A 15,707-nucleotide genomic window follows, 5' to 3' on the forward strand; every position below is an offset into this window, starting at 1 on the left:
CTTTCCTTATAAATAACTCCTGCTTCTTCTGGTAATCTGCTTGAGAATGAGATCATTTCTTTGCTATTTCCTACCGTGCTAGTACATAGTAGTGTGTGCCTGGTAAATACTTACAGAGGTAGGATAGGCCAGTCATACAGCCAGGTTTTGAAAGCCTGCTTAATTGACTGCTACAGTTGGTGATTGGGGACTTTGGAACAGTGAGGAAATTAATACGAATTGTGTGCCTCCTCTGTGCTAGGTGCTGCGGTAGGCATAACTTTATATAATTCCCGTCATACTCCTTTAATACATGTCACACTTACAGATGAAGGATTTGAATTAAGGGAAGTTAAATTTAGACTCCCTCAACATCACACAGGTAGTAAATGGCAATCCTTGGATTCCAATTCCAGGTCTACCTGACTCCACACTTTTTCATTTTACCGTGCTGTCTCTCTTCCCTAGTCCGGTAAGTTCAGAGAGCAAACCTGTAAAATTGTTAGGGTGGATGAGCAGTTGAAGATTTACTTAATAAGAGACAGAGAATCTTGCTGTATTGCCCAGGCTGGCTTTGAACTTCTAGGCTTAGGCAATCCTCTCACCTCTGCCTATGAAGTAGTTGGTAACTACAGCCTACTCCATTTTACGTAATTATTTGAGAGGAAAAGGTAGAGATTGTGAAATGCTAATTTTATAGCAGTGAACAGGATTCCTTGAAGACACTGAGGTGTGTTGTTTGTGGATGCTGATGACCTTTGGAAATGCTGTGTCTACTTTTGGGTGTGACATCCTCTGTTCTTGCTTCTTTGGTACCATAAATTAGTGCCAAATGGGTGCCTAACATAGAAGGATGAAGTGCTTTTCATTGCTTACCACAAATTCCCTTGAACCCTTTACTTCTCTGAGACTTAAGAAATGCAAGAATAAAGGGAACAGAGTTTTATCAAAATCCTATTGTGTGCTAGGCAAACCCTAGAAGAGACGTGATTATTATCTTGCTTTTACATATGAGAAAATTGAGGCTCAAAGCTGTAAGGTAAATTGTCCAGATGCACGCAGCTAATAAATAGAGGAGCTGAATTCAGCTTTTTCCATGCTGCCTCCATTAAAAAGTTCCTCTTTCTTGCCCTCTGGTGGGCTTCAGAGGTCCTGGGAGAAATGTTTGTATCCTCACCAAACGTTGTGGTGGGTGAGCATCTTACATGGGGCTTGTTCTGCACTTGCAGTTTCTTCTGCCACATGGTTTAACCAAAGCAATGATGTTTGCCATTGCCCCTTCGAGGTTAGTACTCCTCTGAGGTGACAGAGTGGGGACAAAAGTTCAAAAGAAATCCGCTTTAGAAAGCACCCTTTTTCTAAGTATCCTGAAGGAATCAGTCACTAACACACATCACAAAATTCTCTCTAAGTTGGGAAGATGTTTTTAGACTTTCCTTTTCTTTAAGAAGAGAAGGGAGTGCCTTTGGAAACTAGAGTTTAAGTAAAGGATACACATAGCTTAAATGCTTTTATCTTTGAAATATACTATGACCAATAGACTCAAAAATAAATTTCTTATTAGTTTTGGGGGTATCAGAGTCAGTTTGGGCTGCTATAACAGAATACCATAAACTGGGTGGCTTAAACAACAAGCATTTATCTCTGATAGTTCTGGTGGCTGGGAAATCCAAGTTCAAGGTGCCGGCAATTTTGCCTCTGCCGAGGACCTGCTCCCTGGTTTGCAGATGGCCATCGTCTTGCTGTGGCCTTACATGGCTGGGAACAGAAAGAGTGAAGGGAGGCTCTCATGTCTCTTCTTCTAGTGACACTAGTCCCATTCATGAAGCCTCCACATTCATGATATACTCACCCTTTAAAGTCCCCACCTCCTAATACCATTACACTGGGGATTAGGATTTCAACATAGGAAATTTGGGGGAACACAAACATTCAGTCCATACAGGGGAATTTCTTTTTTCAGAATCTGATGTTTAATTGTACCTTCACAGTAACTTTTGTCAAAGTTATATTTAATTTCTGCTTCCTGGATTCTGTAGCAGGAAATGGAGCTTGTTATGTGCCCCAATATTTGTAATACTGATTTCTAGTCCGAGAAGTATCTAAGCCTCTCAGAGTTAAGGAATTCGGTTTGGTATTATGTGGCTCTGCACTGTGCTATAGAAAAACTGGGGGTTTCCTCCCACCTGACATTTCAGAATGAAAAAGATCACTCAGCAGAATATTTCCCACACTTCTAACCCTGATGATTTTTCCACTCAACACTTTACACACAGAGGTGGGTACAGATGGTAGTTTGCCGGATCTAGGGAATATTCAGTCTTGGTCTTCACTCACTCCCTGGAGGCTACTCCTCGTTCTTTTATAAACAAAGTGGTTTAAACAGGATCTTAGGAAATATCTCCAGTATTTACCATTTGCAAACCTAACCCTTAATATATGGAATCCGTTAGATCAGGTTTTTAACTCAATAAACATCTTTGGTTGCATCACCGTGTTAAACTAAAGAAGTAGAAAACTGAAGGCAATGGCCCTGTTCCTTAACTGTAAGGAACATGTAATTTAGAAACTTCTTCTCTTTAACATGAAAAACTAACCATAAGTACATAGATCAACATTCTTCTTTATGGCATATTAGGAGTGAAGTGTCATGATGTTATGGTTTTTTTAACGACTCAGTAAAAGAAAAAAATTATATAGTGAGATAAAGTAGATATGACAAAATATTAGTTGTTGAATCTAGATGGTGCGTATTTGGGTATACATTTTTTCCCTACTTTTCTACATTTAAAAATTTTCATAATAAAGGGTAAAGCAGAAAAATCCTAAGTATAAATAACATTTATAAAACTATACAAAAAATAATTTCAAGGGTGGTATGTGGTTCTATTAATGGTAAGGGTTTAGGTAATTATTGGAGTTGGTAGGAAATAATTAAAATAGGGGTATAAATCCAGAGGCCCGCAGAGGCCAGGCGGGTAATATGGGTGAGTGGAGCTGCCGGGCATTAGACAGGAGTGAGATGGTGGGGACTGAGCAAACAGGCAAGTGGACAACTCATTGAAAGCATTCCAAAAATTTAAAAAATCTTAATGTGCATTCAGAATGAAACACTTCAGAGGGCTGGCAGTTTATGGTCTCCTCAAAATGACAAAATTTACCATCTCTGAATTTACCCAGCTTTCTGTCCTTCTCTCTACTTTTAGAAGATGCAGGAGAGGCGTAGCTATCAATACTAGAAGGAGATGGTTTCCTGGCACAAGAGGGTGATGGGAAAACATTGTATCCAATGCCTCTAGAGTTTGCCTGGGTTGCCACAACTTTGTTGCTTAAGGAATGGAAAATGTGGCCCATCTTCTTATTTTCTCTGTCCTGTCTTGCTCCTTCTGTGACCTGGGGCAGGATTTGCGGTGGGTTTATGGAGATTCCTATGAGTCAAGGAAGCACATTCTGAGGATAGACTCATGCACCTGGGTTTTGTTTTTAGATGGTTAGAGGGAGGGTGCAATTGTGATTTATAAGAATGACTTAAAGTGTAATTCCTTTGATTTTGAAGTTGGCTAGGCAACTTAATTGGAACATCCTAGTGTGCCTGTTAGACCTGGCAGCCTTCTCAAAATCCCCCTCCTACTTCGCTCATTTCCCTCACCGTCCAACTTTTTCTCAAGAGGTAGAAGTGAGAGTTCTGTTTTGTGAGCTAAGGTTGGCTTCTGGGCCCTCTGCTTGAGCCACCTGACAGCTTGCGGTGGCCCTGTAGCCTTCCTCCACCTCATTCTGCAATTCAGGCTCCCAAATGTCTTCTGAAGCGTGGAAGAGCTTCCTCATGCATGTTAGAAGAGCAGATTCAGACTGAGACAAGGACTCACTCTTAGGCATATATGCAGCCTACAGAGACCCTGACAAGCCTTTTTCCTCCTCATATCTCCTAGACTTATGCTTTCCTTGGAATTCCAGCAGTAGCACTGCATACTCTTACTAGGGTAAGAGAACATTTTGTGTACCAGGTGCTATACTAGACATGAGATAAAAGATAAGCAAAATGTGGTCCCTGTCTTCAACCAGCTCACTGTTTGTTATACCACTTTAATCACTTTAGAGAAATTTTTTTTTTTTTTTTTTTTTTTTTTGAGATGGAGTCTTGCTCTGTCCTCTGGCTGGGATGCCCAACATTCCGTCCTCCTGCCCATCCCACCACGCCTGCCAAATTTCTTTTTGTATTTTTAGTAGAGACGGAATTTCACCATGTGAGCTGTGGATGGTCTCGGGATCTCCCTGACCTCAGAAAGCACGGGCCTCCCAAAGTTCTGGGATTACAGGCATTAGCCATCATGCCCAGCCGAGACAATGTTTTAAGATGTGTTCGGCCATATGAACTTTGGTGAGAATTAAAGATGAGGTTTTTACTTGTAGAGTAGGGGACACTTGGGATGGGTGAAGAAGGGAGAACTGCCTCTAAAGGTCTTACTCATAGATGAGGAAAGACCTCAGCTACTTTTTGTTAAAATGAGTTTATTTATTTAAAAAATATTTAAGGGGGAAATGCATTCATTTGGTTTAAAAAGTTCTGTTAAAAATATACTATGAAATTCCCCCTCCTTACCCCTTGCCTCCATGTAATTCTTATATGTCATTTCAGAGTTTATTTATGTAAATATAAGCAAATCTGAACGTATACTCTTATTTACTTGCACCCCAACGCCCATTTTTATGCAATGATAGCACACTGTATGCATCTATATACCTTTAAAAAAAATGATGTCTTATGGAGATTTTTTTCCATGTAAGTACATAGAGAGCGCCCTCATTCTTTTCTTTGTTCATGTAATACCATTTATAGATTTACCTTGATTTAATTAACAAACCCTCTATTCCGGCACATTGCGGTGTTTGCTGACCTTTGCTGTTACAATCACTGCTGCAGTGGACACTCTTGTATATACATTAGACATCATTTAGCATGTGTGCTACTGTGTGTGTAAATTCCTAGTGGTGAAGTTGTTGCATCAGAGGCTATGCATTTGTAATTTTGTTATCCATGCCAAGTTGCCCTCCTCCATATGGTGTTAACAACTTACACGCTAAGCAGCAAAGCCAGTTTCCTCACAGCTGCACCTACAAAGTATTTTTCATGCTTTTCATTTTTACCGATTTGACAGGTGAAAAATGGGCTTGCGGTAAAGTTTCCATTTGTTTTCCTTACTATAAGTGAGGTTGTGCATTTTTTTTTTTTTATAGTTGAGGTATTGCTATTTCCTTTTCGGTGAAATATCTTTTCATATCTTTTGTTCATCTTTCTTTTGCTACTGTTTTTGTTTTTTTGTTTTTGTTTTTTTGAGATGGAGTCTCGCTCTGTTGCCCAGGCTGAAGTGCAGTGGCATGATCTCGGCTCACTGCAAGCTCCGCCTGTGGTTTCAAGTGATTCTCCTGCCTCAGCCTCCTGAGTAGCTGGGAATGCAGGCGCCTGCCACCGTGCCCGACTCATTTTTGTATTTTTAGTAGAGACGGGGTTTTACCATGTTGGCCAGGATAGTCTTGATCTCTTGACCTCGTGATCTGCCCACCTCGGCCTCCCAAAGTGCTAGGATTACAGGCGTGAGCTACCACGCCCGGCCCTTTTGCTAATTTTTAATTTGCCAATTTCTTTTCTTTCCTTTCCTTTCCTTTTCCTTTCCTTTCCTTTCCTTTCCTGAGATGGAGTTGCGATCTTGGCTCACTTCAGCCTTTGCCTTCCGGGTTCAAGAGAGTCTTCTGCCTCAGCCTCCCAAGTAGCTGGGACTGCAGGCGCACGCCACCACGCCCAGCTACTTTTTGTATTTTTAGTAGAGATGGGGTTTCACCGTGTTGGCCAGGCTGGTCTTGAACTCCTGACCTCAGGTGATCTGCCTGCCTCAGCCTCCCAAAGTGCTGGGATTACAGGTGTGAACCACCCTGCCCAGCCTTATTTGCCAATTTCTAGGCACTTTTTATATATTAGGAAGTTTACCCTATGTGATATGAGTTATCACAATAGGAGGAAAAAGGCTTCCTGGGGTCTCTGCAGGTTTTTAATTTTCCCCAGATTTGGGGTATTCTTTTTGTATTTTAAATTTTAACTTGTGTTTGTTGTCATGAGGAGTCTTGGTTTGTGTATTGTTGAATTTATCACTGTTTCCTTTATGGCTTTTGCGTTATCCTGGTTCACTATTAATGGCACACAATCATTCATTCCTTTTTCCATGGTGCCTCCTTCCTCTTTTCCTCTTTCAATTTCGGATTGACAGCAAAACACTTTTGGTATCTTCCCCCAAGTTTGCGTTCCTGGAAATGTATTTCTCGTCAGTGATAGGGTAGCCCTTGATAGTTTTGTTAGGAGATTTTAGTGGTCTGTAGAATTCCCATTTTCTTGGTACAGGCACTCTGGGAAACTGACAGTTTCTTATAAAACTAAACATGAAATTACCATATGACCCAGCAGTTGCATTCTTGGGCATTTATCCCAGAGAAATGAAAACTTCTGTTTACACAAAAACCTGTACATGACAGCTCACAGCAGACTTGCTTGTAATAGCCCCGAACTGGAAACAACCCAGATGTCCTCCAGTGGGTGAATGGTGAAACAAACTCTGATACATACATACCATGGAATACTACTCAGAATTTAAAAAAGAATTAACCACTGATATATCAACAACATAGACAAATCTCTAAAGTTTTATGTTGAGCAAATAAAAAGATCCAATCCCAAAAGCTTACATGATGTATTATTTCATTTATATAACACTTTTGAAAGGACAAAATGTTAGAAATGGTGAACGGATTAATGGTTAACAGTGTTTTAAAGATGGAAAGGGGGATGAGAGGAAGAGTGGGGTAGGTCTAGTTATAAAAGCAGCACAAGAAATCTTTGTGGTGATGGAACTTTTCAGCATCTGACCATAGTGGTGAATACATGAACCTGTGTATGGGGAAAAGTTGTACAGAACTAAATACAGACACAAATGAGTGCAAATAAAATGAGGAAATCTGGGCCGGGCACAGTGGCTCATGCCTGTAATCCCAGCACTTTGGAAGGCTGAGGCAGGCGGATCACCTTAGGTCAGGAGTTTGAGATCAGCCTGGCCAACATGGTGAAACCCTGTCTCTACTAAAAAATACAAAAATTAGGCAGGAATGGTGGCACATGCCTGTAATCCTAGCTACTCAGGAGCCTGAGGCGTGAAAATTGCTTGAACAAGGTTGCAGTGAGCTGAGGAGATCATTCCACTGTGCTCCAACCTGGAAGACAGAGCGAGACCGTGTCTCAAAAAAAAAGGAAATCTGCCCAGGTGCAGCCGCGTACTCTGGTAGTCCCAGCTACTTGGGAGGCCGAGGTGGGAGGATCTCTTGAGCTCAGGAGTTTGAGGCCAGCCTCAGCAACAAGGGGAGATACCATCTGTAAACCAAAAAAGGGAGGGATGGGTAGGAAATCTGAATAAGATCAGATTATATATATGGATTATATCTATGTCAATATCCTGGTTGTGATATTGTACCATAGTTTTACAAGATGTTACCATTGAGGGAAATTGGGTAAAGGGGGCACGGGATCCTGTACATAGGATCTCAATAAAAATTTCAATTAAAAAGTCCCAATTTCTGCTAATACTGGATTCACCAAAACATACTGCCTGGAAGCAGGTTCAGTTCAAGTAACTGGTGCTCTCCTGTGTTAGGACTTGCAGTGCAGCGGCTGAGCAGTGGAATGTGGAGGAGCCTAGCAGTGCCTTGGGTTCCAGCCCTGTACTCTGCTCTGTCTCAGAAGATCTGAGAGCATCGACCAGCATTTCCCAGGATTCTCTGGGACAGCCCCGCTGGGTAGCCCTTCGTACAGCCTGTCTGGAGGGAAAGAATACTGGCTTCAGCTCTAATATATCAGAACAGTGTGGGGTGGATGTTGGTGGTTAGGGACAGTGGGGAAGGGTTCCCAAGATGAGCTTCGGCCAGGTGAGGTGGCTCACACTGAGGCGGGAGGATCGCTTGAGCCCAGAAGTTTGAGACCAACCTGGGCAGCAAAACCCCATCTCTACTAAAAATACAAAAACTAGCTGGGTGTGGTAACAAGTGCCTGTGGTCTCAGCTACTCTGGAGGCTGAGGTAGGAAGGCTTGGGTCCAGGAGGTCAAGGTTGCAGTGAACTGAGATCGCGCCAATGCACTCCAGATGGGCAACAGAGCAAGACTCTGTCTCAAAAAAAAAAAAAAAAAAGCTTTGCTGTGCCCTGCACGTGACCTACTGTCATATGTATTCTGTGTTCCTTATGCTGTAGCATTGGCTCTGCTATGAGACAGAGTGGCCTGGCATATGGTAGGGGGATCACTGGGATCCCCAAGACCCTGCTAGGGAATCTCTGAAGTCAAAACTATTTTTGTAATAATACTTAGACATTATTTGCAAATCATGCTCATTCTCTTACACAAGTGTCCAGTGGAGTTTTCCAGAGGCTCAATGATGTGAAACAGCAACAGATTAAATGCAGAAGCAGCTATGAGATTCCAGCTGTTTTCTATTAAGGCAGACATTAAAAAGACATTTAAAAAAATAAACCAGTGGCATCATTTCACTTTTTTGTTTTGGAAGAATATTTTCCTTAAAATGTTATTTTTGTTAATGTATAAAGGAGTTATCATTATATTTAAATGATATAATATTTAAGAATGTTCTCCGTTTTAATTTTTATAGGTGAATATCAAAAGATATAACTCACATAAAAGCTCTTTGGGGTCCTTGGTAATTTTTGAGAGTGTAGGGGTTCTGATAATTGAGAATTGTTTCTTTGGCAGAAAGCAATAGGCTTAATTTCTAGACTGGGCTTTGCTTTGTGAATGTGGGCATCATTTGGCCTCTTCAATTGATTTCTTCTCCTGAAAATGCTATTAATTGCCCTGCTACATACCTATGAAAATATAATCCTCTATGCAAATATAGGGGAGATTAATGGCTGCATGGCTAAACTGGTGTTGAAAGAAAATGTAAAGAATGAGTTTCTGGCCTGTTAGCTGACTGTTTACTTGTTAAATGTCTTCATTTTAGCATCTCCTAGCAGTTTCTGTATACATTTGATTTCTTTTTCTCAGTTTTTCAGAAAACCATTTTAATTATTTTAAAAAATTATATTCACGCATTTTCTTTTCTTTTCTTTTTTTTTTTTGAGACAGAGTCTTGCTCTGTTGCATAGGCGAGATCTGCTCTCACTGCAAGCTCCGCCTCCCGGGTTCACGCCATTCTCCTGCCTCAGCCTCCTGTGTAGCTGGGACTACAGGCGCCCGCCACCGCACCCGGCTGATTTTTGTATTTTTAGTAGAGATGGGGTTTCACCGTGTTAGGATGGTCTTGATCTCCTGACCTCGTGATCCGCGTGTCTCGGCCTCCCAAAGTGCTGCGATTACAGGCGTGAGCCACCGCGCCCAGCCCACATTTTCAATTAATACGGGATTTATATTCCTAGTACCTTGAAGTGAGGTGATAAGGTCAGGAGCTCTGTTCTTGGAGAAACCACTCACTAGCTATGCGACTTTTGGAAAGTTACTTAACTTCTCTGCGTCTTGGCTTCCTCCTGTGTAAATGGAGCTAATAATACCTCACTTTCCAGGGCAGTTGTGAATATGAAAAATAGTGCACAGGAAGCAGTTAGCAAAAGTGCTTGGCACATAACAGATGCTTCATAAATAATAATTGCAACGATTGTCATTAACATATAGCAAAAGATGGAAGATTAAATTGAAGTCTTACTCTGTCTTCAGTGAACTTATTAAACTACTTTATTCACAAGTTTGTTAGCAGTCATTTTAATTTAATTTCATTTTTTTCTCCTTCGAAGGGCTATTGAGTGGCCAGACTTCCCCAACAAATGCCAAATTGGAGAAACTGGACTCTCAGCAGGTGTTGCAACTCTGCCTCCGATATCAAGATCACCTGCATCAGTGTGCAGAGGCTGTTGCTTTTGACCAGAATGCTTTGGTTAAACGTATCAAAGAGGTAATGTGCTCCGGGAAAATAACATTGCTGACTGGTTATTATGATTCTCTGCAACTCTGGATGCCATCTTAAAACTTGACATTTGTCACTATTGCTTTAAGGAGATTGCTTTTTCCTAGCAGTAAAATGTGATGATGAAAATAGTGGTCCACAGAGCTGGGCTAATTTACAGTTTGAATCGTGATCACCACCGATTTGCTTGGCCAAGTTGCTTAACTTCTTTCTCTTTGTCTCAGTTTCCTCATGTGAAAAATGGGGCTAATAGTAGTAACTTACCCCAAGGGTTGAGTGACAGATTGCTCAGTAAGTGTTAGCTATTATTAGTTTGTGTAAAGTCTTGCCATACTAATTTGCTCTAGCCACCATTCTATCTTTGAATTGACTGTAATCGTTTCCTGTGTGTAATTTATATTTTGTTTCCCAGTACATTATAATTTCTTTCAAAGCAGGAGTCTTGATACGAAAAGCTCCAGTGATTCTTAATGGTTTTATGGAAACAATTATGCCTATTTAACCCACAAAGTTTTTAAAGGAAAGAAGCAATGTAATTCATGTGAAAGTACTTAGTAAACTGAAGCACATGCTACAAATGTTGTATAATTATCAATCGCAGTAAATAGGTACTTCCTTTAAGCACTTAAATGTATCATTGACCAGCTGCTGCACAGCACAGTTCTAGGGGCACAAAGGAATAAGTGAATACATTTTCCAAAGTTTTCAGTCAAGAAAAGCTTTATATTTCTGACACCTCGATGTACTGTAATATCAAGGGAATGTTAGGAGCTGTCTATTGGAGAAACCACTTATGTGAATGGCACTCCCAGATTTGTTTTAACAACATGGCCCTTTAACTCTGGTGAGAGAAGATGATGGACATGGAGAAACAAGCAATGGGGCAAGAATCACTGCAGATTAACAATTTTTATTTAGCAATGGAGGTAGTACATCCTTGAGACTACAAAGTAGTCATTAGTTGTATTGGCAGATTTAAATTTGCCAACGTCTCCAACATTTTAGTACTTAGCTTTCATAAAATGTTGCATGCATATACTCTTCTCTCATGGGTTAAATACTATTATTTGGAAAACTATTAAACATGACCTTTGATATTGCTTTTCATTGATGTGGCTTTGCAGATATTATAAACTTATTTTACTATATTATGGTCTACCAAGCTTTAATTTCCAAACATGACTATTCATTGGCATCATGTGGGTTTTTTGTTTGTTTTAATACTTAGTTCTCCCCTCCTCCCAGTATGTCTAGGTGTGGTTTGTGAATCATTATTTTAGTAAGATAATATGATTTGGCTGTGTCCCCACCCAAATCTCCTCTTGAATTATAGCTTCTGTAATTCCCACACGTCATGGGAGGGACCTGGTGGGAGGTAATTGAATCCTGCGGGAGGCTCTTTCCCATGCTGTTCTCGTGATAGTGAATAAGTCTTACGAGATCTGATGGTTTTATAAAGGCGAGTTCCCCTACACAAGCTCTCTTGCCTGCCACCATGTAAGATGTGACTTTGCTCTTTCTTCACCTTCCACCATGATTGTGATGCCTCCCCAGCCATGTGGAACTGTGAGTCAATTAAATCTCTTTCCTTTGTAAATTACCCAGTCTTTTGTATGTCTTTATGAGCAATGTGAGAACAGACTAATACATAAGGTTACCAAATGATACTGATGCCACCCTCTGTTAGCTGGGATGTGGGAACCAGTGGTCTTAAGCACTATTTCTAAAATAAGTTCTACAAAACTAGTCCCATGTAAAGAAGGTCAAACGTTTTGCATATTCCCTCACCACCGCTTGTAAAATCACAAAGCATATTATTTCACTTAAAGTTCTTAGGAGTCTCACAGTAAAGAAAGCCAGACTTTTGAAACTTATTTGACCTCAGAACACTTATCTTAGGGAACATCTATTAACATCTCATAAAGTAGTGATTTTAGAACATTCTTTGGGAAATGCTATTGTAGACGTAAGACTTTACCTTTTTAATTTTTTTAGAGACAGAGTCTCATACTGTCGCCGAGGCTGGTGTTTAGTGATACATTCATAGCTCACTGCAACCTTGAACTGCTGGGCAGAAGCGATTCTCCAACCTCAGCTTCCTGACTAGCTTAGGACTACAGGTATATGCCATCATGCCTGGCTATGTTGTCCAGGATGTTTTCAAACTCCTGAGCTCAAGCGATCCTCCTGCCTCAGCCTCCAAAGCACTGGGATTACAGGTGTGAGCCACTGCCCCCAGCCAGACTTTACCATTTTTTACTGTTGTGCTAGAAGTTAATTAACTATGACATTAATGCTCAGGGAGGAGATCTTAGAATAATAATAAATTGGCTTTTTGGTGCTTATTCTTTTTAAAAAGTCCTTTAAGTTCAAGACCAGCCTGGCCAACTTTGTGAAACACCGTCTCTACTAAAAATACAAAAATTAGCCAAGTGTGGTGGTGCATGCCAGTAGTCCCAGCTACTTGGGAGGCTGAGGCACAAGAATCGCTTGAACCCGGAAAGTGGAGGTTACAGTGAGCCCAGATCATGTCACTGCACTTCAACCAGGGCGACAGAGCCAGATTTCATCTCAAAAAAACAAAACAACAACAACAACAACAACAAAAAACCCTCTAATCCATATCTGTTGTTTTGCAGTTTAGCAAAGTATGGTACAGAGAGATTAACTGACTAGTTGTATATCAGAGAGCTGGGGAAAGTGTTTTGTAGCTGGAAATACCAGACAGAGCTTCTATTATACCACATTTTCAAGACTTGAGAGCAGTGTTTCTCAGCCCTGGCTACATGTTAAAATTACTCGGAAATTTTTTCCTCCCATATATATGAGGGGAAATTTTACACATATACTGAAGAAGACAGAGTAAAAGAAGACAGAGTAACACAGTGAACCTTCATGTACTCATTACCAGCCACTACAATCATCAACTTGCAAATACTCCTGTTTCATCCGTATCCCTACTCCCTGCCACCCCCAACTGCATATTTTATAGTAAATCCCCAGACATGATTTCATTCATAAATATTTAAGTATATATCTTTAAAAGTGAAGGATTCTTTTTAAAAATAACTTTTAAATTTGAATTAATTTTAGACTTAGAGAAAAGTCACAGAAGTAATTTGAGAGTGTCTATATACCCTGCCCCATGCAGCTTGCCCTAAAGTTAACACTTTACATAAGCTTCATACAGTGATCACCAGGAAATTACTAACAATTAAATGGAGACCTTATTTTGAATTTTACCAGTAATTCCACAAATGAATGACTCAGTCCTTTTGAAAAATATAGTCACAATGCTGTATACCTAAAATATTTAACAATGATACCTTAATTCATTCAGTATAGCTGAGGTGCTGTTAAGAAAAGACTGATGTCTGGGTCTCACTCCAAACAGATTAGATCAAAATCTTTGAAGGGTGATAGGGTTGGGGCGGTGGGATGTTGGGTATTGTTATTTATGAAGGTGCAGTAGGTGATTCTAATATGTAACCAGGTGAGAACCAGTGTTTTAGAGCATTCATTTAAAAATAAACTGAGTTTGGCAGGCGACATGGCTCATGCCTATAATCCCAGCACTTTGGGAGGCCAAGGCAGGCTGATTGCTTGAGCCCAGGAGTTCAAGACCAGCCTAGGCAACATGGTGAAACCTCATCTCTACAAAAAAGACCAAAAAAAAAAAAAAAAAAAAAAAAAATTCCAGGCATGGAGGTGTGTGCCTGTATTCCCAGCTACTTGGGAGATGAGAAGAGGTTGCGGTAAGCTGAGATCTCCACTCCAGCCTGGGCGACAGAGCAAGACCCTGTCTCAAAAAATAAACAGTTTGAAATTCTGTTTGAAGAACTTTGGGATTCACTTTGAATAGTCAGTAGTTACCCAGGACTATTGCAAAACAGAGACCAGCACTCACAGTGCTGAGCAATAGCCAGCAGGGCGCTTGGGCAGAGGAGGTGAGCACAGTTTTGGGGCTTTCATTGGTGGTGTAATGTGTCCGTTGTATCTCTGGTGGTGAGTATTAGCAAAGTCCTGAATCATATCCATCCGTCTATGTTCACTTCAGACCTAAGGGTTGAAATTAGTCACTTCCAAATGAGTAAAGCAGAGGATGTCGTTTTGATCAAACACCAACTCTCTGATATTATTCCAGATGTTTCCTGGAAATTTGGTTGGAAAGGTGAGGAAGTAACATAATACTATGTGTTGAAAAGTGAGGGAACTTAATAACCATGGAGAATGTCTGTTAGTGGAAGTATAGAACCGGGACCACCTAGAGGTCCCTAAGATGACAGTACCTGTGATCACTTAAGTCTGCATCAAAGGGAAACATGGCTATAACTATTTCTGATTCAGATAAAAGAAAATCAGAGAGTTGGCTAAGCTTTCCTTATGTTAAATTTGGATGATGCTCTTGAATGAAAAGTTTATGTTTATAGACTTGTGTATGTGAGGGAGAAGAATGGAGGTAATTTACTTTACAATCAGGGAGTCTAGTGAAGCACCTTGACTACTGGTTTCTTTAACGGCGATAGGATGGCCCCTCAGCCAGCACTGTTGAGCAGCTATTGCAGACCCACCTAGTGGGAGGTCCTTTGGGGGTTCCAGAGACATGTAACCTGGTCCCTGCTCTTTGAGAGTTTAGCCTCGATGAGGGAATGAAGATACACAGAACAGAAGTATGAAAGAGGCACTGTTGAAGTGGGTGCTCGTTTGTGATTTATAACTAAAGTTCTGTAAGAGTTAATGATCAGGATATCCTGGAGCAGACGGGGTTTAAGCTAGGTATTTGGGGAAAAAAACCCAGGAGTTGGGAAATGAGAGGCAGAGGGGGGCATTGTGTAGGCTAACAGCTTGGCAGTCTTAGAAGAAAATTAACTTCGGGGCTTCAGGGACAATGAAGAAACTGGCCGGAGTTTCGGTGAGCTTGCTCAGAGAAATCTCTGCATTCGGAACCACGGAAGGTTGGAATTGGAAGGACCTTAGAGACCCTCTGGTCCAGTGCTCTCATTATTCAGATGCAGAAATGAAAGCCTTTTAGAGAAAGTAAGCACTTTGCCCAGGTCACACAGTGAGGTAGTGGCCAAAATTAAATTAAAAGTGGATGAAGATCAAAGGGGAATTTTTGTTTTGCAGGTGGTGCACTGGAACATGTTTACAGGATGGGGGGAAGAGGCAGAAGAGACAAGATCAAAGATGAAGGAGAAAGGGGGATTCTTGGAGCGAGATCCCTGAGGAGGCAAGAGTTGGAACCCTGTGGGACATTGGTTTTGAGAGAACAGATAGGGCACAGGCAAGCTTACGGCAGAAGGGTCCCCGGCACAGATCAGTCACACCCAGCAGCTTGTGTATCCTCTGTGGAGAAGAGGGGGGTCATTTGTTGAGTGGTCATGGTGACTGGATACAGTCATGAGTGCCATAAGGCCTTGAGGGCTCAGCTGAAGCAGGGCAACTTGTATTTGCGGACAGTCTGGCAAAGTGGTTCTGAGTGTAAAATCCAGAGCCACACTGCCAAGGTTCAATCCTGGCTCCATTTCTGACTAGCTGTGTGACCTCAGGCAAGTCCCTTAATTCTTCTGAGCCTCAGTTTCCTTTTCCGTTCAGTGAGAACGGAATGACATCCACCTCAGGTTTTCGTGAGGGTTCAATAAGTTGTTCTTGGTTCAGTACTAGGGACCACACCTGCCATGTAGTTAGACACTGTAGTGTTAGCTCTTGTTATTGCTTTAAATA

General features: G+C 41.1%; 1 protein-coding gene across 2 annotated transcripts in view; it reads left to right on the top strand.

Moving 5' to 3' along the window:
• The window catches only part of BORCS5 (BLOC-1 related complex subunit 5), a 107,291-nt gene that overhangs the window by 66,541 nt on the left and 25,043 nt on the right, over positions 1–15,707 (top strand). For both annotated transcript variants that reach the window (XM_017945677.3, XM_017945676.2), the window contains exon 3: positions 9,814–9,971. In XM_017945677.3, the coding sequence (XP_017801166.1) occupies positions 9,814–9,971 (158 nt within the window). The remainder of the gene's footprint in view (positions 1–9,813; positions 9,972–15,707) is intronic.

This window comes from Papio anubis, chromosome 9 (genome assembly GCF_008728515.1).
Source record: "Papio anubis isolate 15944 chromosome 9, Panubis1.0, whole genome shotgun sequence".
Classification (NCBI taxonomy): domain Eukaryota; kingdom Metazoa; phylum Chordata; class Mammalia; order Primates; family Cercopithecidae; genus Papio; species Papio anubis.